This window comes from Phalacrocorax carbo, chromosome 16 (genome assembly GCF_963921805.1).
Source record: "Phalacrocorax carbo chromosome 16, bPhaCar2.1, whole genome shotgun sequence".
In the NCBI taxonomy this organism is placed as follows: Eukaryota; Metazoa; Chordata; class Aves; order Suliformes; family Phalacrocoracidae; genus Phalacrocorax; species Phalacrocorax carbo.
In genome coordinates this window covers 4261321-4288975 of record NC_087528.1, presented here as the reverse complement: position 1 = coordinate 4288975, position 27655 = coordinate 4261321, and the positions used below count along the sequence as shown (strand labels likewise).

At 42.8% G+C, this 27655-nt stretch overlaps 1 protein-coding gene across 2 annotated transcripts in view; it reads right to left on the bottom strand.

Moving 5' to 3' along the window:
- The window catches only part of HLF (HLF transcription factor, PAR bZIP family member), a 37688-nt gene extending 10549 nt beyond the window's left edge, over nucleotides 1-27139 (bottom strand). Inside the window, exons 1-2 of one of the 2 annotated variants that reach the window (XM_064466799.1) lie at nucleotides 26777-27139; nucleotides 25047-25382 (exon numbers count right to left, since the gene is read on the bottom strand). In XM_064466799.1, coding sequence (XP_064322869.1) covers nucleotides 25047-25382; nucleotides 26777-26882 — 442 coding nt within the window. In that variant the 5' untranslated portion in view covers nucleotides 26883-27139. The remainder of the gene's footprint in view (nucleotides 1-25046; nucleotides 25383-26776) is intronic. The other variant, XM_064466800.1, reaches the window with a different exon arrangement.
- Between the last annotated feature and the right edge of the window lie 516 nt (nucleotides 27140-27655).

Here is a 27655-nt window from a genome sequence, read left to right as displayed (position 1 = left end):
GTTTTGCCAATAATACAAGCCAGGAACCTGTCTTCGTTAGTTTACTGGCTAATGGCCATTACATCTCTGTGGTACTGGAGCTCATCGTAACCCAAGACGACAGCGTGGGCTGCGCTGGACTTGGCACTGCTATTACTGCAAGAGTACAGTATGTGGCCTCACGTTACATTGCTCTCCAAGCTCCTCTCCCCGCGTGTGCATGGCACTTTAGCTGCGCATCCTTCTGCCAGATTTGTTCAGGGTGTTATTTTTATGCACTAAATTCCTCACAATCAGAGGTAGATCAAATAAGCACAGCAATCTGAACGCCATGTGCCCAGCAGCCGACTAATCCTCACATCAGCAAGCTTCACAGCTGTCACAACATCCCGAGAAAGAGCTGGTCAGAGGCTGCAATGCACAAGGCATCGGCCAAGGAGGAAGCCGACAGCACCAGCTGCCAAGGCCAGGTGAAGATAAAGCACCTCACTGCTCAGCATCAGGAGCCAGACGCCTTTGTTACAAGTCTCTCTATTATTTAAACACTCTGCACTCACAACAGCAGCCAAATTTTCACAACAGTGAAGTGGCTGGACTGTTTAATGTGCTTAGCTTTGTTCTCAATGGGGGCTGAAGATTGCCAAGTGTTTTGGAAATAACTTAGCCCCTCTATTTAAGCTGCTGAAATGGGAGCTCTTGAGCATTAAGCTCTTTTGGAAATCCAGCTGCAGAACTCCACAGCCGTGGTGGATGCAAGCTGGGAACAATGGTTAATGGAAACTTCCCCTCATACCACCCCAGTGATGTGTCTCAACCATGGCCTGGAGAGACCACAACTATGTCAACACTGGCCTTTTGTCTGGAGGCTTTCCCACTTGTAGAGCTCCACTCAAGCAACGCTGAGTACGCCAGGACAGACACAGCTCCAGGTGTCTCCTGGCAAAGGAATCGGCAGGTTTTGACAACCCCAGCAGTTATGGCTGCCCCAACATCTTGCCTTAGCTAATGCTTTTGCTGTTGCTCTGGCAGGCATTAGCAATAGCGGAAAATTTTCCAGAAAGAAGGACTTGAAAGAAAGTTGGCTGTTCTAACCCTTTTGGTCCTCCTCCTCCTCCCAGCAGAGACTGCCAGTGAGGAAGTCCAACGTAATGGCAGTAATTTTCAGTGTGGTTCCTTGTTCAAAGAGAAATGGACTGAGGCCATTCACTTGTGTCATCTAGGTCACCAAACGGCTGGTAAAAAAAATAGCAGCTTTTAATTACTTGAAATAATTAAAACACACAATTAAAAAGTATAGTAGCCTATGTGTTTTGTGTACCAACAAAAACCAAAATGCTGGCCTGCTATTGTGGGGAGCTCAGTCACCATATCCCGACTCTTAATTTCCCCCTTCTGAAACATCCCACCCACCAGCTGTGCCCAGGAGAGTTAAGATGGAAATAACCTCTTCAACTGCACTGCTGCTTGACAGACTTCTTATTTATATTGCAAGAGTTCCCTGGTGAATTATGTGGAACTCAATTTTGAATTATTCAACTCCCATAGAAATGTGCCTCATTTTCAGCAAATCTCCCTTTACGCAGCCCTTCCACACTTTCATCAGCTCAACAGCTGGCTGGAGAACAGTGACAAGAAAAAGAAAAGAAAGGGATTGGAAGTGTTCTAATAAAAATATTTTCCCCTATTTTATACACATATATAGGAGGGGAAAGAAAAGAGGAGTTTCTTATTCAATTTATTAGCAGCCCAGAGATAAAATATGTGCTTGCTAATCATTTTCCTTTATATGAGCTAAAGGCACTTTGGGTATGTCAGACTATACAGTACAGCAGTTAAATTGATAGGTAATCCTCACTCAGAGCTGCTCCAGAGAACCCCATGGCTCTGCCGATAGGTCTTCCGAATCATCTATCTGCTTGGCGGCTGGCCAGCTCGTTACGATAGCTCTTACTCTAAATCACAGCCTGTCCCAGACTAATCTGTCATCTATTTCTGCATTAACTCCTTCAGCCTCTAGGAAAAGTTATCTCAGCACAGGAATCCATACAGGCAAAAATCCCCACAGGCAGTAAAGTAAAAGGCGTATTCTGGAAGCCAAGATTTATCTAAGGACAGTATCTTGTCAGGTTATAACTTCTCAGTTACAATATTACAAACATCATCTAATTGCCCTACTATGAGGATTTCAGTGTTTTCCAGAAACTGAAACATTTACATGAATAGTAAGACCACAATCTAGCACTACAGGGAGTGACAAGCCACGCTGTATGATCTTCTAGCCCTCACATGGCAAGACAAAACCAACCGCTCTCTGCCTGGGGGTGAAGGTGACACTGCACTCCCCGGTGTATTTATGTAAGCATCTATTAGAGGAGCTTTATTTTCTTCTGAAGCAACAAGAGACTAGTGTATTTTGACGAGTGCTCCACCCTGGCACAGACATTCCTCTACTTCTTATCTTACACAAACTCGATGCTGCTGAACATGGGGTGACTGCAAACGCTTCCTGCGGGAAGAAGGATCTTAATCCAATGCAACTACGATATGTTAGCTGCTCGTAACACACACTAAAAGACTGGCACACAAAAGTGTTTTTAAAAAGTGTATTTTTAAAAGATACCAGCATTGTTTACAAACCTTGTGCATTTAATTACAAAAGAATTGTCATTTCCCCTCTCAGCATTGTGTGCCTCCTGCTCTGGGCCTCTACAGTATTATTACAGGCAGGACTGGTAGTCTTATTAGATTGCCTGACAATTCCCATCAGAGGATGCCGTCTCCAGTTCCTTAGACCTTTGCCAGGTTTCAACCATTCTGTTTGGATTTGTATGCACTAATTAAGTTTCTGCCAAAATGGTTTTACAGTTTCCTGAAAAAGGTTCAGCAAAAATACTTTGTTTTGAACCTGTTAAAAAATTTCTGGCAAACTTTTCACTCAACTGTGCTAGCGGCTGGTGCACTGGCAGAGAGGGCAGCTCCTGAATCAGTGTCATTTCCCTTTCGTTTGCCACCTTAAAATCTAGCTACTGCAAGCACGCTAAGGCTGGGTGAGAAAGGGGCAATGTGACTAAGTGATTAGGATTGAAAGCTGAGAAGGGGGCAAGGAAGTGGGGAAGATGAGGATGAGGGAGACAGAGATGAAGGGCGAGCAGCAGTGTGTGGAAGAGGAAGACTGCTTCAGCAAAGGCTGGAATGAAGGTGTTCAGCAGAAGAACATTGTTGAAGGCAACAGGGCAGGTGGGTGCCTGTGCTGATGGTACAGGTGCAGCTCCAGATTCCTCAGTCCCACAGGTCCACTGCTATCAGCAAACAATGAAGTGCACTGGCAAAGCTCTGTTTCCCCCTTCAGGGTCCTTATGGTGAGAATAAGTTGTCACCCTCTACTCAGTCCAAGCAGCAGGATGCTGCGGGGTGCTGTCAGGTCCATTCCTACTCATTTCCAATGCGCCTGTTGTAGGGGTGGCCCATGAGAGAATCCAGGCTGACTTTTCAATTTGTTTTTAAAATTAAATGCAAGAGTTGTTTTAAGAAGCACTATCATGGTTGCAACAATCTTTAAAGTTTCAACCACATCCTATTTTTTCCAGATTCTTTCCTCACTCACTCGTTTCACCCATTTTAACTCACTCAAATGGACCCATACATTATCTGCCACAAACTATTCCAACCTCCTGTAGAGACACATTAGCAACTTTTCAGGAGTTCCCTCCAGCATTGATGACAACTGCATCTGCGTGCTTCACAGAAACAACTTTTTTTCCCCACAAGAACTCCATGAAAGAAGGGGCAGCACTTCCTTTTTGCAGGTTGATGGACAGAAGTACAGACATTTTAAATCCAAAGTACGCAGCAGCCTCTAGGGTTAGCTAACATTATAGGCATTGTCTGCCTTTCAAATCAACTCTTACTGACTTCTGTTGCAAGTTGGGGGCTGTACGCCAACACAAGTGAGGACCACCCGAAGTATCAAACTGGGCTCCTCGCAAAAAGGCAAGCAAACATGCAGTGTGACCAGCTCACATAATCAAGTGACTTGCTCATAATTCTGCTGAAACTTTCTGGCAAAATCCAGTCTCTCTAGACAAAATCGTTCTGTCCTTCCTGCCAGATTTTCCCTTCTCCTCCTACCGTTCTCCGCATCCTCTCACATCTGCAGTAAATGAGGTCAAGATCCAAGATCCTACAGACAACAGCTTCCTTCCTGATACAGCCCTGATTCAACCCAGAGCTGGTCTGACCTCTGCATTCAAAAAGGGAAAAAAGAGGATATAATGTAATTAAAGCCCGCATCTCCAAGCAGACAAGGGAGGGGGGTGTGCTATCCGAAGCTGCACACGTGGCCTTCGGTTGAGTGCAGGCTTTTGAGAGCTTGACTTTGCAACTCCTGCTTGTGGTTAGCATAACGTACATGTAATATGCTATGCCTGCTGTGCCAGTAACATTCTGCCCTTCAAAAGCAATAAACAAACAAATATGAGGAGCCACCAGTTAAAATTTTCCACTATGTCTACTGGACTTAAGACTGCCTACTACTAAGACTGTCTACTCTTCCGTAAAATCCCACTCTGAAAACCTTACCCTGCCTTTTGCCTGTGTGAAGGCATCACTTGGCTCAGTGAGGCCCCATTTCTGAAAGCTACCAGGAAATCAAACCAGCCCCTGACAACCAAACTGCAAGAGGCCCAAAAGGAGTTGTTCCTGTTTTGAACGTTTCCCTTGCAGCTGTGCTACATGCGGAAAGTGACAGGTTTAACCTGCTCCTGGGGACACTGCATAAGGATTTTAGAATTCTTGAAAAGCATGAAATCCACAGACCTCTTAAGTTCTCTTCTGGTTTTTTTTTAATAGGGTGCTGCTTTCCTTACAAAGGCAGACCAGATAGCGTTCAGTGGGGACAGGGACTGAAGAGACGCTGCAGGGAGGAATGTTCAGACAGGTATTTTGATTTACACTTGGCTCAGAAGTACATTTCACTTCAGGATGCTGATAGTCTCTGGTGCATGAGAGCTTTGTGGCATCCTTTCACATATCTGTGTATATTTTTGTTAACTGGCAATTCACATACAGTAAGGTTCCTCAACTAGTACAATCCTCCTTTCTTTTCTTAAAGGGAGGGTTCCAGAGAAGCATCAGAATTGTTAACCTGTTTTGAAGGAGACAAGAAGATCCATTTTTCTTTCCTTGGACAATTACATACCCAGCTTTAATAAACCAATCTCAAACAGTAGATTTTAGATAAAGCCCCTGCTTTAGATAACAGCCTCATACGGCATCCAGACACATGCCTTCATGTGGAATACCATGCAAAATAAAGACAACACTTGTCTTCAGAATGTATTCATGCCACTGCCAATGCCCTCTGCCAGACTCCAGACCAAGGAAGTTCCTCTCACATTGTTCTATTTCTTTGGCTAATGAACATCCAGGACAGTCAGTCAACAGGTCTTGCAAAAAGCCATCGTGTAATCCTGAATGCATGTGCCACCCATGACTCATGTAGCTATCACCCAGTTCTGGTACCCAAGCCTATCTTGCTTGGGTGTGTTATCAAAACACAGCCAAGGGAGATTTCAAACGGCATGGAAAAGCCACGTGAAACAGGTACATTTCCTCTACCTCCCAATCAGTAGCTAATGGCAAGCCTGAGAGACAGACAACAGATGCTATCAGCTGCTCTCTGGATATAACAAAAAGGGGTCACTGGGCAGAGTTACAGGAGCTTGCAAATCTTGCCTTCTCTTTTGATCTGTTCTGTACACGCAAATCTGAACTATCTGCTGAAGTAGCTTTTATTTTTACTTTACATTCTTTGTTCACTAAAACAAAGCCCACTCTTTATGTGACAAAACTAAATTGATGCTTTATAGAGGATGATTTGTATAAAACAATCACATTTTAAGAAGTAGAGATGCCAGAATGGGGACACACTGTTCCCATAACTTTCTGAGACTCAGTACATTCTCTTTTCGGACTTAAATTAGGACCCTCTAACATGTTTTGGGGGAAACAAAAATAGCAAAACCCCAAAACTTGTACTTGGTTTGTTACAGCTCAATCTCTGCAAAGGTCTGATACCCTCCTAGATAGTAGTTTTATTCTCAATGAGTGCACACAAAGGAAGTACAAGGGTGTGTGGTTGTATCTTTTTCTCTATCAATATATTCATTTACAAGGTATACAAAGACATCAGTCTCGGGTAGTCTGAAAAATGGGTCAGAGGAGGAAGGGAAGATATAACTGCAGCTCAGGGAAAATTCCAGGAGAACGAACTGTTGCATATGGACGTTACCCGTGTATCCGTAACTCCTTCTTTACAGCTGCTGCATAACACAGGTTTTCATGGCGCATCAGGCACAGACAAAAACAGGGAACTTCAAAAGCAAGTTCCTGATTAAAAGAAATTATGACACTGAACACTAGGCAAGACATTGTCTTATAAATTCACTTCCGAACATGAGAGCCATCGACCACCAGAAAATTACAAGAAACTACTATGCTGAGGAGTCTCAAAAACCAAACTAATCCCTGCAGAGATTTCTGCACCTACGAACAGTAGTCACATCTTTATATAGAAAGACTAAGGTAAAGTGAGCAAAAAATCTCAGGGAAAAGTGACCAGAAAAAGCAACCTATCCCAAAATCTTCAAGTTTTTCTCTTTTAAAAATAGTAGCAGTGAAAAACGCGGGCCATGGAATATTTCTTGATGAAATCCTGGAATCTTAACACTTATTTTCCTTCTTGTGACCTCCTCTGCAAACTGTCCATAGCCCTGAACTGAAACTCTGAACACCCTACATATGCATGTTCTGGATACAACAGACATGCAGAACCTGAGATGATCTTGAACGATGTCAAAAAATGAAATTAAAATGCCTCAAGACACAAAGTCAAACCTCCTTCCATTTACTGAGTAGTGCATTTATTGTGATGGCTTCAGGTGGCCCCTCAGCAAAATGGATCAATAAAACTTGACTGCCATTTGAGATTGCTATTTCTTTCCAACTCTCTTCCTCCAATTTGCAAGTAATAGAGGTTTTACTTTTACTATCACACACAGCATGGCTCTCCATTGCCAATCAACGTTAAAAGTATTATCAACAAATTAAGTCAATATGTTAAAAATAAAAATTTCAATACATTAAACAAAAATATATTTGAGTGTAACCTCGAGACCAACACGAACTGGCAAATCACCACTTATCAATTCACTGCATCTGGGAGCTTTTAAACATACCTGTCTGCATTTTATAAATGTACATAAACACAGAGGACTCTGTTCACTGAAAATTATTATTAAGAAAAGTGTAAGCCAATGGCAGCCAGCATACAGTAACTGTCTTTTTTAATAGGGTATTTTTGTTCTAGTAACCATAGCTGCACATTTCAAAATTCATTGCCAATCCAGACATACCAAGTAACCTTCAAACAATATCTCGGCACTGAAGCATTTCTTGAACAGAGACCTTTCTACCCCTTTGAATACAGTAAATTTCGTAGAAGGCTCTGCCCACCCAGGAACAAAGCCCTCTGCGTGCTGCACTGCACCCGGCGCTTCCCAGCAGCCAGACAACCAGCTCAGCACCACTCTGATCATGAACAATGTGTTTTCCTATTTTCATAGGTAATGTATCACTGGTATGCAGCACCGCTATTTCAGGTTTACCTGGGAGGGGGGGATGAAGTGCCAATGTACTTACCTTTGACACCTTCCGTTTCTACAGCACCTGCAATTCATATTAAATGTAACAGTGCTTTACTAAAAGCTGATTCCCACAGAAGTAAATTGACTGGTCTGGCTGCCTTTTTACAACAGTGGTCATCCCATTCTCTATATGGGATACCTGTGAGACAGTACATGCCTTTTAGTATTTTACCGTCCAAGGCTTTTGAGAGGATCTGGGGGGAAGATGGGACATGACACAATCCTTCGTGTTATTTTCCTGTTATTCAGCAGGTCACCTGTAAGCAAAGACACTGCAGCCTTCACTGCCCCTGCAGAACTGCCACTATGTGCCCCTGCTGAATACAGCATCAGGTCTGCAAGAGTTGGCCATGCAGAAAAAGGTGTATCTGTGCCCAAATGAAAGGAGAAACACTGCAGAGTTGGAAAGCACGGCAAGCTGAGGGCAGCAACAATTCACAGGCTTGGAAAATTATGTGGGCTTTACCTTTTACACTCTTGTTAACTCTGATTTTCATGAAGTAGGTGGTGTTGCTACAGCAACTGTCATATCACATCATTTCTGCTGTCTCTGTCACAAAGATCATCTTATTTTATCTTAAACTCAGATATGCAGCTTTTCTTCTTCTGTTCTGAAGCCCTCTATCTTTTGGTTATAAAAAATTACACCAAATAGAGCCGTGCCCTATAGATGATATTTTTTAAACAGGTAGCAAAGCTTACAGAGCATTTTTATTTGTTCTCCTTCTACAAATGCAGAAGGAATAAAGAAAATGGCATTGACAAGATTTATGGTAAGCCAGAGTTTCAGAAATAAATTAAGAACTGGTCTCACAATAAAGATGCTTCGTGCCACCTTTATGTGGCACCTGATGTGTTCTTCCTACAGAAGCTATCCCTGTGTTCTGGTGCACTTCACCAGAAGTAACTCATCTATTCACAGGTGAAAACATCTTGCTTCCTCATGCCCAGGCCATTTATCTACATACATTCCACACAATTCACACCCAGCTTACATGATGCTGCCCATCCACCGCACTCAACATGCTGTTCAACCTCGTACCTCACCCGCTTAACCTGCAGCCTTGCAGAAGCATCTACTGAAGCAGTAGAAGCCTCAGCCCATCTTTAGCTGTTTCAGCAGGTTTGTCCTAGCTGCTAGGGATGAGGACGCCACCCGGCTTTGCCGCTCCCTTATTCAGTAACCCGAGAACTTGGCTCTACCTCCTTTGCCTCCATTTTGCTGCCTGGATAAGGTCTTTGAGGACTCTATGCGCATGCAAAACTTGATAAAATCCTGATGATGTAAAAGCTCTATTACGTTTTTGTTATTAACATGCATTCCAACTCGTGTACTCACAGATCCTCCTTAAAAAAATGAAAAAAGAAAATGCAGAACAGTAGTAAATATTCAGTTACACCCTCAGGCTACTCAGGAAAGGAGAGAAAGCCCTATCTGTAGTGTAAGGTTATTGCACAGACCACTCAGCTGCTAGCACAACTCAGACCACCAGATCGAGAACTGCTACAGCCTAAGCTGGTAAATATTTATATCTGCTTCTTCCTAAGCATTTCCAGTCACTTCCAAAACAATCAATGCAGTCACCAAACTACACTTCACAAAGACAGGCCCTGGGCAGATGGAAATCTGCCCGCACAGATCTAATCTGTGGGCAAGAACTGTATGCTGTGAACCTGGTTAAAGGCTGTGCATGCAATTAAGATACCAAGTGGCCTTTCAGTTCTTTCAACGACTTTGCAAGCTTCATGTCAGCGCCCCAGTACTTGACAGTTATTCTTTAGTTCAGTTTCCTAGAGAAATGAGTTTTGTGCAATCCTGCTGCCCTCATGTCTGTCTAGCCCTCTCCCAACAACTTTTGAAACTGTTGGCCAATTTCGAACAAATTTGGCAGAGAGGTATGGACATGTATTACTAACAACCTTTGTGAAAACAATGTAAATGAATGAAGCTCTTAACTCTGTGGCTGAAGGAAGGCTGCAGGAACCTTATTGCACATCAGAGAACCCACTGAGATTTTGCTGCTCATGGAAGCGATTCCTCGGGCAGGTAGTAGGAAGGAAAAAAGGAAAGTATTCACCAAGTTATTATTTGTTACAGCAGTCAGGAAAGACACTTAATCCTCTTGTTCTCTACTGGAATTGAGAATATCTTTTCACCTTATCCCACCCACTCATTTACTATTTCCAGTAATCACAAGCAAAACTGTTTGACAACTGCACTGCCACTTGACAATCTCTCTGAATTTCACACAGACACATCTGGTATTGATAGCCATTAAAAGAGTCATGCACACGTGCTGTCTTAAAAATCAATGTAGAAAAGTCAGATGTGGACAAGCCAGCTGTCTGGTATCATCTGAGCATTTATTTATTCTTATAATATGTAGTGAAAACCAGAGCTCTACTAAAAAGAGCTTTTTTCTCTTATCCACAGCATTTATTATGCAAGTAAATTAAGTCTTCCAACCAAGACACAGTAGGAGTGTTTGGGAATCAACAAATTTGCTCTGGCAGCAATGAAACATTCATTACTGGCTTTAGGTTAGGGAGGGGTTTGGTTGGAAGGGGGAATTTTTTTTTTTTTTTTTTAAAGATTTTGTCAAAATGCAGGACAAAAAGCTAGGTGAGGAACACTGGGTAGGACTCATAGCTAAGAATTAGAGTGCTCTACATTTATGCTGGTAACTGCCTGTCTCTGCCCACTTGAGGAATACACACTAACACACAGATCCGTATTTGCAAGATCAGAGATCCCTTCTAACCCTCTTCCTTCTTACTCCCACTGATGTTATTCCAGTGTCACTAACGCCCACAATTCCCGAAGCTTGGGGAAGAATGGGTTAAAGTTAGCAAAGAAAAAACAAGCAAGAGAAACACCTTTCCTCTTTCTGCTTAACTGGATAATTGGTTAGCAGGAACCTGCTTGATGAGTTTCAGCGGCTCCTAGAGATCAGGCAAGGCTGTTCCTGAGAGCAGCTAAAGCTGCCGACTGTATAAACATCTTTAAGCCGACCAACAGGGTACCCCTCGCTAAGGTTGTTTTTTTGACAACTAACATTTCCAGAAGGCAATGAAGCAGTTTGTACACCGAAGAGCCATCCAAACCCAGTAAGAGCATGGAACTGAACTATTTTAGGCAGAGTATATTATAGATGTTATATACATAAAGCTGTCTTATGGTCAGAATAAATAGATTATTTAAAAAACGTTTAAGAGAATGAAGAAAGACTAAATAATTCTCACTGCAATGGAGAAAGCATAACATTAAGATTCAAATGAATAAATAACAGGTAATTTAATTTAATTTAAGGGGCAAAGAAAATTCTAGTTCTGAAGGTTCATGTGACAAATCAAAGGGCTTCACTGGATCTGTACAATCCTCTGGGCTTATTACTTGATACCATTTATCTATAATGCAAAGATTTCACTCAAGTAATTAGTGATTTTGAGTCCAGCTGGCTAAAAAGAATGAACGCAGGGGTTGATTTTCACACAGGGATTATCTTGTCCCATATCAGATATGTGTGTAAGCACATGAGCTTAAAACAGAAAAGAAGGAAAAACAAGGACAAACCCCAGTAAAATCTTGCTATAAATTCAAACCAGCCACAACTGTATAGTCACCAAAGCAGCACCTATAGCAACCAATATTGGAAAATATTTACTTAACACTGCCCATACTGTCATCTTAATTCCTATTTATTCAACTTGATGTTTCGATCAACTAAACACTGCAAATGACAAATGGATGTTTATACATGCTGAGTTTTAACATCAAGAACCAAGCTCTGCCTTCCTCAAGCTCTGTCAGTCGACACCAGCCAGGAGCCTCTTTCTCCCGGGTTCTCTTCTCTCCGAGGATGCAGGAGAGACTAAGAGAAGGCAACTGTAAATTTAAATCCTAAAGAACTACGTACAGATTTGGGGGAAAGTATCTCAGCTTTTGCCAGTACTGATCTGCTCAGACACAGCTTGAAGTGTCTGATAAAGTTACCGTAAAAACAGACTTCCGGGCTCAGTACTGTCCATATAGAACAAACCAGCCAATCCCTCCCCATGTTTCAAGAGATGTCCCTTCATAAATAACAGGAACTGCTCCTCAAACACTACTGCTTGCTTGTTTTGAACCCCCTCCCCAAGCATAATGTCTTTTTGTATTATTTTTTCATACAAGGGTGCCCTCAGAAATGTTGGGGTTTCAAACCCAGAGCCAACTTTCCAAAACATGCTCATTTTAAAAAGCCCATTTTTGTTTCACAGAGAAATAAATAAGTTTGCATCATGAAGTCTTTATCCCCCCAAACCCAAAGCTTCCCATACAGTTAAAAATCAAATCCAGCTTTATTTTCCTGCATGAGTCAGGCTGCATGCAAACAGCTTCAGAGGAAGGCAAACTTGGGGTGGAGAATAGAACTGAAGAAAGAGGAGCAAGTATCCCTCTCTGGATTTCTAACAGCATACTCCTATTTTCCCAAGACGTTTGCTAATATTTTCATTTTAAAAGTAGAGGAAAGCCACCCGCTTCCCCCCAAAAGAAGTTTTAAAGATTATAAAGACACACAAGGACACACTTTATTATTTTAACAATTATTGCTATTTTCAGAGCTCCAGCACAGCTACTTCCTTCCATAATTGGACTTCAATCAAACCCTAGCAAAGCTTTTGATCTTGGAAAGAGTAACAACATAGCTCTGTTATCAGCACATAGGGGGCAAAGAGTAGGACATCCAGAATTTTTCAATAAAAGTAAGTTAATTGCTTTGACTTTTATTTATTAAAGGTCATGGCTACAAGTTCTGAGTGCACATACATAACGGTGCACACTGAGACATCTTGTATAGACTGGCCAAAGTAAGTGTTGGGATTATACTATCTGTGTGCATTTAAAGAAAAAAAAAAAAAGAGAGAGAAGAAAAAAAGCAGCAAAACAATGCTAGATTACTATCCAAATATACCCCAGTGGATGTCCTGCCAAATAGCAAACATGTGGCTGTAAGCTCCAAACTGAAATAAAAGCTTGGCCAGAAGCCCAGAGCTTCACTGTATTTTGCTCAGCTAGCCATAGTCTGGCAGAACAGAGTGAACACATTCTCAGCCACGTGACAAAGCAGCCCGTCGGGCCAAGCTGATTTCCTTGTGTTGGTTAAATGTGATCTTCAGACTGTACACACCAGCGGCTTTGGGAAAACGTGAGAAAGTGGGAAACAACAAGCCACGGGCTATAAACTGAAGGTCAGCAAAAAAATTACTTAAGGAATTTGCTTAAATGCTAGTGTTGCCAATGCTGTGTTTTAACAAGGTGTTAACTGGGGTCACAGGGCTGAGCACCTTCGGCAAGGGTGCTGGGCACTGGGCATTCACCTGGATTTCAGCTGGAGTTATATCCCATCAGCTTCTTCAGGGATGCAGAAAGGACCAGATTCGGAAAAGGCACTGCAAATTCTTCACTGTAGGGGATTATGAGGGCTTCCCATCAGTGGCTCAAAAATGCAAAACACTCAACTACTTCAAATTCTATATTCAGGAGAATTAGAGATACTAGGCCTCTCAGGATGTGGCGCAGTACAGGAAGGGTATTACTCTGATGGTGGTATATATCCCCTATGGCTCAGATTCTGCTGATGCTACTTAAATAGCCACCAAGTAGCACTGCTGAACACAGAGAAACATTCATGAAATGAGACAGAATTTGGCCAAAGGATTCAATCCAAAAACATGCAGGGTCTAATGGGATAAAAACTGCCCTGATGATAAGACACTATATTTTGATAGTAGTGATAATGATGCTTTTGAATAACTGACTTAGGAAGAGACAAACAGCATCCATGGCCAGCATCAGAGGTGCACGTGCCTAGTCAGAGCATGTTACATGTGGCAGCAGAAAGAAAAGCCTCCAAACAGAAGACCTCAGAAGTACATCCCCGCTACAGATAAGAGCAACTCAGATGAAACAGTCATGAGAGCACATGAGAAAAGTGAGATTTGTTTACTTTCTAACAGAAATAAATTTATAACCTAGACACGTGCAGCAGCTGGTGAAATCAGACACACACACGAGTTGACAATTACACCTGCAGTTCTTTTGTTCTATTTGGCTAATGATTTCTTTTCACATGTTCAGGACAGCTTCCAAGCAGAGACTACAGTTTTCAACGATGACTTCGACCATGCCGCACTGGGAAAACTGAACAGATAAGAGAGTTTGGAAAAGTGCTTCTTAAATCTGGTGATGAGTCCAGTCCAACAGAAAGATCAGCCAGAGAGCAGCCATGTGATTACGAATGCATGAATGTCAAATCTTGGGAGTCTGGACAAGCCATGCCCTGATTTTTTAAGTGCTGAGACACCAACAGCTAAGGTGTCTTTCAAGTAGATGCCCAACCACAGCTGTCCAATATTTGTACCTGAAGGCTTATGGTTTAACCTCAAAAGGTAGATATGCAGGTTAACTTTAAATATGGCGCACTTTCCCAATTCTCTCATTTAAGTATACAGTTGAATGACGCAGGTGTTTACAAGGTCAACCTCCTGCTCCATTTTAATCAATTTGTGTTACTCTCAAAAAACAGCACAATTGTCAGACTACCACCACTTCAGAAAAACCTTCATCTAATGAGCAGGCCTCATTTTTTTGTTTATGTGAATGTCAGCAAGGCATTGTAACAACATATGGCTAAGGAACATGACACAATGCTGATACCTGCCGGATTAACCTTATCTGTTATTTATGCTCTTCTGAGAAAAACAATCTTCACTACAGGCAGGGGAATTAATTCCTCATTTTTCAGTGTAGATATATGGATACAGAGGGCAGGCCCCTAGACAGCTGGTGACAAAGGTCATACTATGGTCAACCCTTTGTGACTATCCTGCTTGGGTAGATGTGGTCCCTGGAGAAGCCTGGAAATCAAGAGTGGGAATTAAAGAAAGGTGCCCTAACATATCCTTAGTTTCACTCTCCAAAGTCTGCACACTCTTTACTAGTCTTTAGAGCAGCGACAACCGAGCTCAACAGGGCTTTGATTCTTGGCCACCTTTCTTTAGCTACCTAGTTGGAGTCACTCATTACTCCACTCTCACTCTACACTAAGCAAAGAGAACTGGGCTACTCTGTGGGGCTAGACCAGCATTTAAAATGGATACACCAAATTAAATTATTTCAGGATGTATGTAACCCCAAAAAAGCCACCAGCAAGCAAATATATGCTGCTGTGAAAATTTTACTTTGTCATCCATATGCCACCGTGGTGTGCTTCAGGCCGCAGTGAGCTCAGCACCTGCAGCCATTTCAGATCTGTACCCGATTTTTTTTTTTATTCTTCCAAAGTTAAGCTCAAGGCAGTGTCTTACAAGCAGTCTGGAAAAAAATAAAAAGGGCAAAGAAAAACTAAATTGCGACATTTCTCAGTAAACTTTCTCCAACTTAATCCTGAGAAAGCAGGAAGAAACTCTTAAGTGTCTTTTCATACATACATACATGTGGGGGTTTGTTTGGGTTTTCTTTGTTGTTGTTTTTTTTCTTTACAAAGACACTTCATATAGCACACGCCACTACCAGACCAAACAGGCTTTCGGGCCTCAGATAAGCATTACCTTACCACAGAGAGTATCAAAACGTCTTGGTACTGTGCTGGAAACAGAACATAGGAAGGTAGAGAGGTTCTAACAAACTTCTAAATGCCCTAACAAGTATGTGCATTCAGGGGTAGAAGGAATGGGACACGAAGGCAGCAGGGGAGTCCACCTAGCCGTGCTGCATTATACTGCGAGCGTGTTGTGTCATTACAGCTTTATCCTGACACACCCATATTTACAGCACACAATGTACTGTACAATTCACAATGCCAAGAAACTCCACATATCTAATCTGGCAGAAAAACTAAGTCATATCAGGTTAATCCAATTCTTAAATTGCACAACTTTGAAAAGCCAATAGGAAAACAAGCCTTCCCCTAGCTTGTGCTCCCCCTATTCCTCATCCCAACACAAACACCCTGCCACGACCTACTTTTCCTCTTTGATCCCTCAACATTTTTAGCCCACTCTCTCTGCCCCATTGCTTCTCATTCACTTCTAACCTGCCCCCACCCCAGACCCTGGTGGCAGAGTGGAAAGTTACGCCGACGAGAGCAAGCCGCAAAAGGCAGCTTTGTGCACAGCACCCCGACTGAAACACGCTGTGAAGAATGAATGGCAAGACACATACACAAGGTCACTTGGACGCTTGCCCTCATGTGATACTGCAATAATTGTGATAAGATAACAGGCCTCAAATTTGAAGCTGGCTCACTGCAAGGTAGTTTCAAACAGGGCAGCAGAGCTGGGCTGCTTCTGCAGCACAAGAGGAACAGCATGTAACAAGGTTCTGTAGAAGTTTAGAAAATTTTTATGTAAAATAATTGTGCTTGACTTCGGACATGATTGGGACCGTTCCATTGCCTGGGTTCAGTGCATTCAGGACCTTGCCTACAAACCTTACAGGGGGGTTTCTAACTTGTCTTTTTAAATGAAACTTTGGAGTCTCATATAATCACAAGAATCCAGGAGCTGGGGATTTTAAAAGAATAGTGTTGGAAAAAAGTTTGTGACATCCCCCCTCAACACACACTAAACCAATTAAACCTGGTTTCTTGTATATTCATTTCTCAAAGTGAATTGACATCTCACGGTGTCTAGAAAGGCGTCTGCTTTCCCAGAGGCATTTCACACAGATCAAGCATTTTAAAGGTCCCATGTAAATTCTCTGATGCAGAAAACGCACATTTACATTACAGCTCTTCCTGCTCAGTAACTTATTCCCTTCCTATCCCCTCATCTGTTTTCATGAGATTTTAGGAATGTAATTATTCTTTCAGAATCACAACTTTCTTGTCACATTTGGTTAAAATCAGCCACTATACTAAAAAATCATGAAGCAGGAACATGCAAGAGGCCACATACCCAGCATGACTGGATATGGTTTCTTTTCATAGTAAACCTGGCAAAAAAAAAAAACCCCGATACTCATCTATTACAGCAAGCAACAGAGCTGCCAGAGCTACATACATAAAACGGCTGCATGCCCCACGCTGCAATGAGGGGCCGCAGCTGCAGGGATTACAGACGTCAGTAACATCTCTATTTCCACCATGCAGCACAAAGGAAGAGGGAACAGTGGTATGTCTGATTGCTGCAGGGTCCTTTGAATTAAGTCAGTTTAACCCTCTCTGTTTTGATGAGGAACAGGATTTCGTTTTGAGCACTTAGTTTCTACTTACTAAGTATTAGAAGCCAAGCACACAGCTGTATTTTAAGCAGCCATCTTGCTGGAGAAGGGCTCATTTCCAAATGTTGAAATTAAAAGTTTGTAAAAATTACTAAGTTGTTTTAAGTCACCTCCTCTGTTTCAGTGCAGACCTCTCACTTTTTTGTGCCCGTGTTTTATATTCTGCAGCCTTGAATAATATACTCTTCCAACAAGATTTAGTGCTATTATTTCAGTAATCTTGCTAAAAATATTGATTGCTCCATCAAACGAGTTCTGCAGGAGTATTCTGGTTAGACATTTGACATTTTTCCTTCAGTTTTTCAAAATGCAATTTACAGTTTCCTTCCTCACCTCCTTAGAATCTCAAATTATGAGCAGTTACCTGTGGGACCACATTTAATTTCTGTTTTGAGTGCTTTCACCTGTATCATGATTGCTAAGTTACCAGGTTACCTCAAATATAGCAATGTCCACATACTAGAATTAAGTAAGTAGGGAGCCTTGCAAGCGGTTTAAAAAAATGTGAAGATCCAACCATTGCCACACAAAGTAATGGATCTTGCTGTGGATGGAGAACCCTGTTCATTCATTTGTTTATTAAATTCAGGAGTACCAACCAGTTCTGTAATGAATTACTTAATCTTTGACCTATTGTCCACAACCATGTTCCAGAACAAAGAATTTACAGCAAGCTGAGCTCCCTAAGGCTAATTGGAAAAGAACACTTTTTTTTATTTAAACCACCCTCCATCCTCAACAAATCTTTGCCAAACTATGTATTTTCGCCTCTCCACTTATACACCTACATATCTAAGGATGACATTTTGTTACAGACAAGTTACTACTGTAGTTCACTCTAGCTTCTGCTTGTAGTAAATGCATGCTAATACATCCATCTGTGGGTTCCTGTCAGGTCTGTTTCAATAATAATCTAGATTTGCATTCCAGTTAATAAGGACCTAAGTTTTCTAGGACCCTAATGCAATTTGGATTTTTTATCTCCTCCTAAAAACAGCCATACACCAAAACACAAGCAAAGAGCTTCAAGACAAACTTTTTAGCAGGACCTGTTGCAATAGGACACGGGGTGATGGCTTTAAACTAAAGGAGGTAGATTTAGACTGGATATAAGGAAGAAATTTTTTACAATGAGGGTGGTGAAACACCGGCACAGGTTGCCCAGAGAGGTGGTCAATGCCTCATCCCTGGAAACATTCAAGGTCAGGTTGGACGGGGCTCTGAGCAACCTGATTTAGTTAACAATGTCTCTGCTCCCTGCAGGGGGGTTGGACTAGATGGCCTGTAAAGGTCCCTTCCAACCCAAACCATTCCATGATTCTAAGATCCTCAGTACATTTCATTAAATGACAGATAATATGAACAAGATAACACTACTGGTAAGATGAAGAGCTAGAGCTGTTTAAAGTTGAGCAGAGCACCCTGAAGCAAGAGCATGTCACATCAGAGAAGCAAAGCAATGGTGTTGGATGGCGTACAGTGAAAATATGGGCCAAATTTAGTCCTGGCAAGATTCAGTTCAGAGGCCAGGACAAGGAATTGTAACTGTACAACAGCTTCAAGTGTGTCAGAAATGAGAGAAGCTGAACAATAACTTGTATTAGTTTAAAACCTGATGGATAGCACCTCAGTTATGCAAAGCTGAAGTGCTATGAAGAGCCCTAGCAGAAAAGAAACAAACAAACAAAACTAAAAAACCAGAAATGTTGCAACACATGCTGCCTTACCTACCCATGTCAGCTCTCCCTGCATTAGCTCTGAAGCTCTCAGGACCAAATTCAGCTTTGTGATAAACAGCCAGCTTCTCTAATGCCATTTGTTCATAACAAAAAAAAAAAAAACCAAACCCACAAGCTACAAAATCTGTTTGTCATGCATTCATTTTGACAGTCATGCATTTTACATTCATTTTCTACACTAACTCATTATGTATAACTTACTCCATTAAATGGAATAGATTTGAGCTTTAAGTAAATTTTTTTTTCCAGAGCTTTCATTATCTACTTAATGTAGAAGAGATCAAACCAGTTTTCTTGGATATAACTTAGTTGAAATACTCTTGTCTGATCACACCAGCCTTCTATGGCATTCAAACAAAATACTGAAAACATAATTTATTTGTTATGGAAGTGAGACTTCAAAAAAAAGGAAACTTACGATCATGTCTGCACAAACACCAAACAGCTCTTTAGCGTACTACCAGCCAACCAAGCTTCTGATTTCCTAATGCTCTAAAGTCCTCTTTACTGATGAAGAATATATCCTTTCATCCTGAGAAAACTCCACTGGTGCACTGAGAGCCCTCATCGCCTTAAAAAAAAAAATCCAGAAAGATGAATGACAAGAGAGTGAATGGCGACATTTTGCTCCTCCACCTGGAGAGCAGTCACCAAGCTGCTCTCTTGCTGAGCAATACTGAAATCAGTAAGACCGCATGAGGAGTAAAGTAATTGCTGAGATTAATTGGGCAGAATCTAGCCACTACTAGCTCCCACAATTGCCAATTTATTGTCATCTAAATATTTAGAGATTGAAACAATTTAATGTGTTTCCTATTGCATTCATCTAATCAGATAACACCAATGTCTTCTTTGTATACATCTCCTGATGACATCTTCTCTCTTAACTATAACATATTGTTTTATGAAAGACTTCAGGGTGTACTTGCTTCTTAAAAATCAAATCACTGCGCTAGAATCATTCAAACAAATACTCTCCAATACAATTTGAGATGGGAAGCAAGGCTCCGAGAAAGACACTATACTTTTTCTAGGTAATTGCAACAAGTTTGACACTCAGACGCCCTTGAAATGTCTTTCTAAGTGGACCAAAAAAAAAAACCTACTTGTTCCCTCTGTGTATCCTCTTCCTAACACTGGATAGCCCTTACCTGCTTAAGTAGCTCTATCTGTATGGAAAGGACTATTCCCAATGAGAACTGAAGAGTCAGGCCAAGTATATTTTAAAAGTATCGCATAAAACCCAAGATGTTTCCTGCTGTTTATTGTTTGCACTCGGAATTAACATCAAGTTCTTTCATGCAGTCAAGCAATTATTTAACCAATAATCAACATTTAACAGTGAATATTAAAATCAGATCTCTCGAAGGAGACACGGTGTTCTTGCTTCTAGCATTAACAAGACTTGTGCGTTCAGCACTTTTTTCCCGTTACCATGTGACAGGCTATTTTTAATATTTGCCTGAATATATTTTGCATCTTCCTTTGATCCAGAAAGCAGTTTTGTGAGGCTTGTCTGCATATTGCATTTCCCTTGCCATTGCAGTCAGGAGCGAGGCTTTTCCATTTCACTGCAATTTCGGCATTGGCTGGTGATGGCAGGAGCACACAGCCGTGCGTGCGTGCCTGCTGCTCTAGCAAAAGCCATGCTGAGCAGGCTGCACAGGGGACTGCCACGTGCCTAAAGCACATGGTCATGCAGGCAACAGCCACCCAGAGCCTCACGTGAGAGTCAATGTGAAGAGCAGCTCTCGGTACCAGCCTGCCTGACTGTTTAGCTGGTCATTCCCATGTTGTCACGTGAGAGAACAGAGGTCAGGAAACTCCCAGCTCCTCTCAGTGCTGCAGGTAGAGTCCTTTGACTCTAAGAGAGGGGGCTCACGCTGTGGCTCGTGCAACACCTAGTAACTGCTTGTAAGCAATGATTAAAGCTTAGGAAAGGATTCCACATACAAGCTGGCAGCTGGGAATGCTGCCTTTCACACCACAAAGGCTGTGGTGGAAGAGGAGGTCACATTAAGAAACACAGGGGAAGGAAGACTGCAATAAGGGAGTGTTGCACACACACCCTTCTGTGGGCTGCCCCCTTCACCAAGTCATCCCCAGTATGTGATTGAGAGCTGGATGGAGCAAGAACAAACCTCTCCCAGTTGGCTGCCGTGCCTATCACAAACAAGAGTGAAAAGAAAATGCTGAAAACAACCCAATCACGCCTAGTGTGAATCATTACAGTTCAGTATCTATGTAAGAAGTAAAAGGAAATGGATACTGTACTGTAGATGAAGTATCTTGGCTGAATAAAGAAAACATGGCATTTAATAAAATCTTTGTGTTCTTGGGGGGTAGGAGGTGTAAGTACAATTTACACAGAAACAGTTTTCAGCTTTTTGATTAACATACCCCTAAATTATTTTTTTTTTCAACAAAGTGAAGACTCGCAGATATTGCATGTATATGTATTTCCACAGCAGATTACAAAGCTTGTTTTTTCTTTTATTCTTCCCTTAAATAATCTTTGGCAGATCTTTGCAAGTAGCCTAAGACACCAGCCGTCCAGGCAACAGACTGAAAACCACTGTCACAGGAACACAAAGAATGAGAGAGTCTTTTCAAAGCCTCTGACAGCCCTACCCTGCTTAAGGAGCAGGGTGGTAACAAAACATGGGGTATCACTGTGTCAGCAGCATCCCCGTGACACAGCCCTACATCCAAGGCTTTGGGGGCCAGCAGAAAATTCAGATCTAAACCACAGAATCCCCAAAACCTTCTAATTAGGGTCTTCCACCAGACTTAGCTGATACTTCTGAACTCTAATTCACTCCATTCAAATCCTTTACAGTAGCTGCACCATTCACTCAAATAAGGGCTACACAGGGAAAAGAGCCAGGCAAAAGCAACCACCAGCTAGTTACCTGCAAAATATGAGCCTCCCTTTACATACAAACAGCTACAAATACTCCCCATTTCCTTCAAGGATTCCACAGTTAAATGGAGATTTATGTTTCACCAAAAAATAGCAGAAGACAACACAAGGTCTGCAACAGATTAATAACGAAGATGATGTGATTGCAGTAACAGGTTACTTTAAAAGCCGGCTTTATAAAACCTGTTTTTCTGAGGGAGACCAGAGATTTCAACCAACTAACCAGCCTCCAATACATGGAGAGAAAAGGAGTTTCAGATGCATCTGCACATTACAATGAACAGTGGTCTGCAATGCTAAAATAAAAATACTATTTTTTCGTAACAAAATTGGTACTGTGAAAAAGAAATACATCAGATTCCAGTCTCGCAAGAGCCATTGCCCTGTGTTCCTGCTCTTCAAAAACAGAGCCAGTATTTGCTATATGTATATTCCCTGAACAGGAATTTGTGGGAAAGTAGGTGCTTGCTTTGATCTTTGTTATAGTCCAGAGAACATATGGTAAACTGGTGAGCCTAAACATTTTTCCATCAGCCAGACAATCCAAGCTGGAAATACAGAACTAAGTTAAATCTATAAGGAAACTTTATTTTGTTGTTGTTATTTTTTTACTTTTAAGAAAAAAAATAATCATGAGGATTTTGTAATGTCATGTTTGCAATCAGGGTCAGCTCGGCTTTGCCGAGCCTGATGACACTTCTCGGTGAATGCCGAGGCAGACTTCCCGATCTCATCCAGAGATGGTATAAAATACGTATTTGGGCAATAATTCTAAAGACAGATAAAGCTTGTATTTCAACACACACACAAAATTAAATCTGCTTATGCCACTCTTCTGTAGACCCTCTATGTCGAAGATAGACTGTGCACTTATATGAATCACGTTTGGCCTTCCACGTGCACATCCTCCCCCGTACACGGCACATGCAGGTACAGGAGTTTTGACCAACTGCACACAATACGCTGACGCTAAATGCTGCGGAGCCACTTAAAGTAGGGATGTTGGCCAAAGGCAGGGTCAAATCCTGCATTGCCTGAGTCCACACGCTAAAGCAGGCTTCCATTGTAAAACAAGATTCAGAGGACACAACAACGAAATACTTTTGGGACAACTACTATCACCTGAACAATTCGGTTTTCCTAAAAATAGTAAGATCAAATGGAATTAATTTTATTGGAATTACATAATTCATACGATTTGTTCTTGGGTTTCTTACAAGAATACAAATCACCACAGCAGAGGCTACTGAAATGGTAGCTCACACCAATTAAAAAGACAACTTTCTTCATGTGACAGTTTGAAAAAAATGTATTTTAAAAGTCTGAAGATACATTAACCAAAAGGCTCCATTACAATGATTTTAACATTTACCTCCAGACCAACTTCCATATTTTAGAGCAGCACATTTGCCTTGGCACTTTTATGACAACCTTAAATACTCATTTTTACTTTTACTAAAAATTTGTTTTTTAAAGTATATACTGTCTTCTTTTAAAACTTGCTCAAATGCTAAACTTTATCTTCTCTTCCAAACAGATTGTCAAACTAAGATTTTAACATGACAGCACGTAAAAATTACAGCCACCTCATGATAAATCAGACTACTGTGAACTAAGTCATAATACCTATCTGTAATAGGGGAGAAAAAGAAAATACTATTTTAAGAAATGGAATGAACTCCCTTTTAAACAACACATTTCGCAAAAAAAATTTTATTATTCTTAAGGCAAGATGGTGGGGGGAAAAAGTACCTGCAAATTTAATGTTTTATCGCACCCCAAGAACCATGACTTCTTTTACAACAGTAAAAATGTGTAGAGTTTCTAGTGAGAAAAGTTTGTAACCCTGAGCTGCAAATGGCTCAGGAAAAGCTCAAAAAAAAAAAAAATCAATGAGTTGAAAAGTCATGCAGACAGCTGATTACAAATAAATTCTGACAGGTGATCATTAAAAGCCCAGCTCATAACCAAGCTCCTCTGAAAAGGAATGAGGACAGATTATCTGCTTTTAATTGTACATGTGCATACACAACAGAAAATGCTGTAGCACATACGCACTATTTTTAAAAACTGGCTCAGAAAAAGCAAGGGTTTTTTATATTCTTGCCAGCTCCAAATATATTTTAACTTTGGAAACGTTTATAAGTTATTAGTTAACTACCAAATGCCTTGAAACTGAAATACAAATCAAAGTCAAATCAACATAAAGTAAAAGCAAGTAAATGAAATCCACGACTAAACACACACTTCTGACTTGGGGCCAACGAGTCTGTTGACAGGTTTGGGGTGTTTTGGGAGGTGTTTTACTTCTTTTTAATGAGAAAGGAACATTGCAGACTTGTAATACTTTTCTACTTCACCCTGCTCCACAACTTTTGACCTTCTATTTATTTATTTTGCCGCCTTATCAGATGATTCTGACAATGACTTCGCACACTGAGCATGGCAAACGATCAAGCAGAAGGGAGAGGAGTGGTTTCCTGCTCCAAAGAGCACACTTTGCTCTAGCAAAACCTTGTGTGAGCAGAAAAGCACAATAAAGAAGTCACCCTTGGGTTTTTTTGTTGTTTGGGGTTTTTTTTGTTTTGCTTTGGCTTTTTTTTTTAAAGAAAAAAGGCAAAGATCCACATTTTCCAAACTTCAATGTTGACACTATTCCACTGACCATGATCTCAGCAATGCTGGTGTCAAGCCAGCGCAGTTATTCTGGATTCATACTAGTGTCTTTAAAGGGATGACTTCAAGTGATAATAAACTAATAGAAGACTTCCACTGACATCAAACGGCTTAGAATCACGCATTACAATCAGACCTTGGATTCCATGATGTTTTCTTTGCCTACAGCTTAGGGTGACTATAGATGTAATTTATCAACTCGGGTCAGAGTTACACTCAGTTCATGCTAACATAAGCAAGACTATAATGCAGCTTTAAAATTTAGTTCCTGCCCTGTGTACTGTGGCAAATTTTACTTTGCTCAGTAAGAAATAAGATTACAGCCAAAATTTCAGACAGGAACTATTGTCTTTAACTTCAAAATGATTGCCCACTCCTGCGTTCTCACATCAAATATTGGCCAAAGGAATATTCTCTTTCACAGTCCTTCTCCCTTGCATCTAACACCATGGCATCTATGCGCTACCATTGTGTTTGTGGTCTTTTTACTTGCTAATATAGCTAGGCTATCAACAAAAAAAAGAAGATAGGCAAGTTTCCTTGGAATTCCCACAGTTTCCTTACATAATTAAAACAAAAATCCCTGTGGAGCAACTTAGCAATAACTAGAGCTATTATTTTTATTTTTTGGAGTGTGAGTGACTTCAGTCATATTGGCTCTTCTCTAAGCTGCCTGTCAACCACACAGGAAGAAGTCATTATTTACAGTGGAGAGAAGGGGTCATGCCCAAATCCATAGGAAGTTCTTAGGTCTGATTTACCTGGTCTGACCGGGCTCTGCATGCAGTTCTGTGACACCATGCCTGGATGGACTGAAGTAGAAGCCCTGCTGCTGAGGTCCATGACAGAAGGTGATGCTGAGGTAGCTTGCTGGAGACCTGACTGGTGCGGGCTATGCTCATGCTGGTTTGGGCTGGGTGGAATGCCATTTTCTGAGAGGAATTCTTCCAGGTCCATGTATTCCAACTGGAAAGTGTCTCCATCATATGGCAGTGTCTTGTCCCACAATGTTGGGCCCAAGAAAGCTGACTGAGGGACTGTGGTACTGGTGCTGTCATCGTCTAACTTCTTCTCTTTGTCTTTTTCTTTACCGAATGCTTTAACAAAACACATAATAAAGATATAAGAGCTCAGTAATTAAAATATTAGCTACTTCTGCTGCACTTGTGGTTGTAACAAACACATATTGCCTTCATGAAAATAACTCCTTTGATTCACTCAGTTTGGTAGCTAATTGACGGGTCAAGCCAACTGAGCAGCCTTGCTGGATCCAACCATGTTTTTCAGATTTTCCTCTATTTTTAGGTAACAAATCCACTGCATGCATGGCTTTGAATGTCAGTTTCAATAAGTACTCAAACTTAAAAGTGAGTATTTAACTTACAGCAAACTGGAAGATATTGCTGTGTTCTGCTGAATGATCTTAACCTAAAATGTCTGTAATTTATTATCCTTTCATACTTATAAATTAAGGCTCATCTTGCTGGTCCTTACACACGGAAAGTAAGTCTTCAAATTCAGTACTTCTTAATGTTACTAACTTAAAGCGACGGTGAAGTCTGACAGAATACGTATTTTGATGCAGGGAAGAGCTAACAAAAAATCCAAAAGTAGAAGCAAAGCAAAGCAAAAAATAAAGTTAAAAATATGCTTCCTACTCATTCCTACAACATGCAGTGATTTCAACACATTTTTGAAGGGAGACACTTGGTTTCTCCAAAAGATTTGCAACAATCTGAACCGATAAAGCTTTCTGTCAACTACCATGCCTCCTTAACATTTTCTATTTAACAGCATGCAACAACCCCGGCAAAATCCTGCGAGTCGCTTTGCAACGAAACTCGGAAAGCTGAGGATACAAAAAGCTCTGGCTCTGCAAGACCTTTCATAGGCTTTTGATTTTTAATGTGCGTTTGATTAATTGGAAATACAAGGTGCAATGACGTCCGCACTACCTCAGCTTTCCAGAAAAGTTGCAACTTTCTACTGTCGAAACGCTCTTCAGTTACAGGGGAGCGGGTTTCTAGGAAGGGCGTGAAAGGATGGGGAGGGGGCGGCGGCACCCCGGCTCAGGCTGGGGGGACCCCGGGCGCCCCCCCTCTACCCACCGCTTCGCCCTGAGGCGAATCGCGCCCTTTCCATTGATGTTTGCAGGCTGCCGAGCCGACCCCCCCCGGTGGCTCCGCCGCGGCGACGGAAAACCCGGACGCCTTCTGTTAGGTCAGGCCGGCGGCGACCCCCGCCTCACGCCCGGGCCGAAGCCGTCCCATTAAATAATCGCCTTGGGGAAGCGGGGGTAGGGGGTCGGAGGGAGCGGGGGAAAGGGAAAGCAAGGCAGCGGTCCCTGAAGTGACGGCAGGACCGGGCCGCCATTTCGGGGCGCCTGCCCTCACCGGGCCGGCTGTGAGGGGGTCTGGAGAGGGCGCGGGGGGCAGAGCCATCCCGGGGGGGGGGAGGGGGGGGTGTAGGGGGCTGCCCGGGGAAGCCTCACCGTCGTCATGAGCGAGCGGCAGCTTGAGCGGGTTTTCCAGCAGGGACTTCAGCACCCCGTAGGTGGGAGGTAGGAAGGTGGGGTTCAGCGGGAGCGGCCGCGACATGGTGGGCTCTCCCTCGGGGCAGCTGCGCGGCAGCGGTTCCTTCCCCTTCCTCTCGCGGCGGCGCCGCTACGAAGCGCGGTGAGACGGGGGCAGAGGCGAGGCGAGCCCCGCTGGCGAGGGGCGCCTGGAGGCCGCCGGAGCAGGGGAGCGGGAGAGGCCCCTCCGCCGCGCAGCTACACCGCCACTCCCGCCGCCCGCTCTGCCCAGCGCCGCTCCGCTCTGCGCCGCGCGCCTCGGCCGCGCGCCCATGTGCAGGCGCTGCCGGCGCTGACGTCAGGCGCAGCGCGGCACCGCCATTGGCGAGGGGAGAGCGGCGGGCGGCCACGCCCCCTGCCCGCCCCGCTAGGGGGAGTCTCCCGCCGCGCGCCCCCCCCCCCCCCGCCGGCACGCGCGGCCGCCGTTACCCGTGTCGGGACGTGAGGAGCCGGGGGGGGCGGCGGGGAGCGCTGTTCTGCTGTTCCCCCCGCCCGCCTGGAGCCGCGTCTGGCGAGGCCCGGCCGGGAGCTGTCGTCCCGGTAACCGGGAGGAATGTTAATGAGTTTGAATGTTTGACCTCGCTCGGTGCATCCGAGCGTGAGGGCAGCGGGGAGCGGGGCTGCACCCCTCAGGGGAGCGGAAGTGTGTGGCACCCCTCAGGGGGGCAGGGTGGCACCCCTCAGGGAAGCGGGGTGGCACCCCTCAGAGGGGCAGGAACAGTGTGGGCACCCACCACCGCCAGTCCGAGGGACCAGGGCTGTGCCGCTCTGTTAGGGGCGGCGGGTCCCACCTGGCCC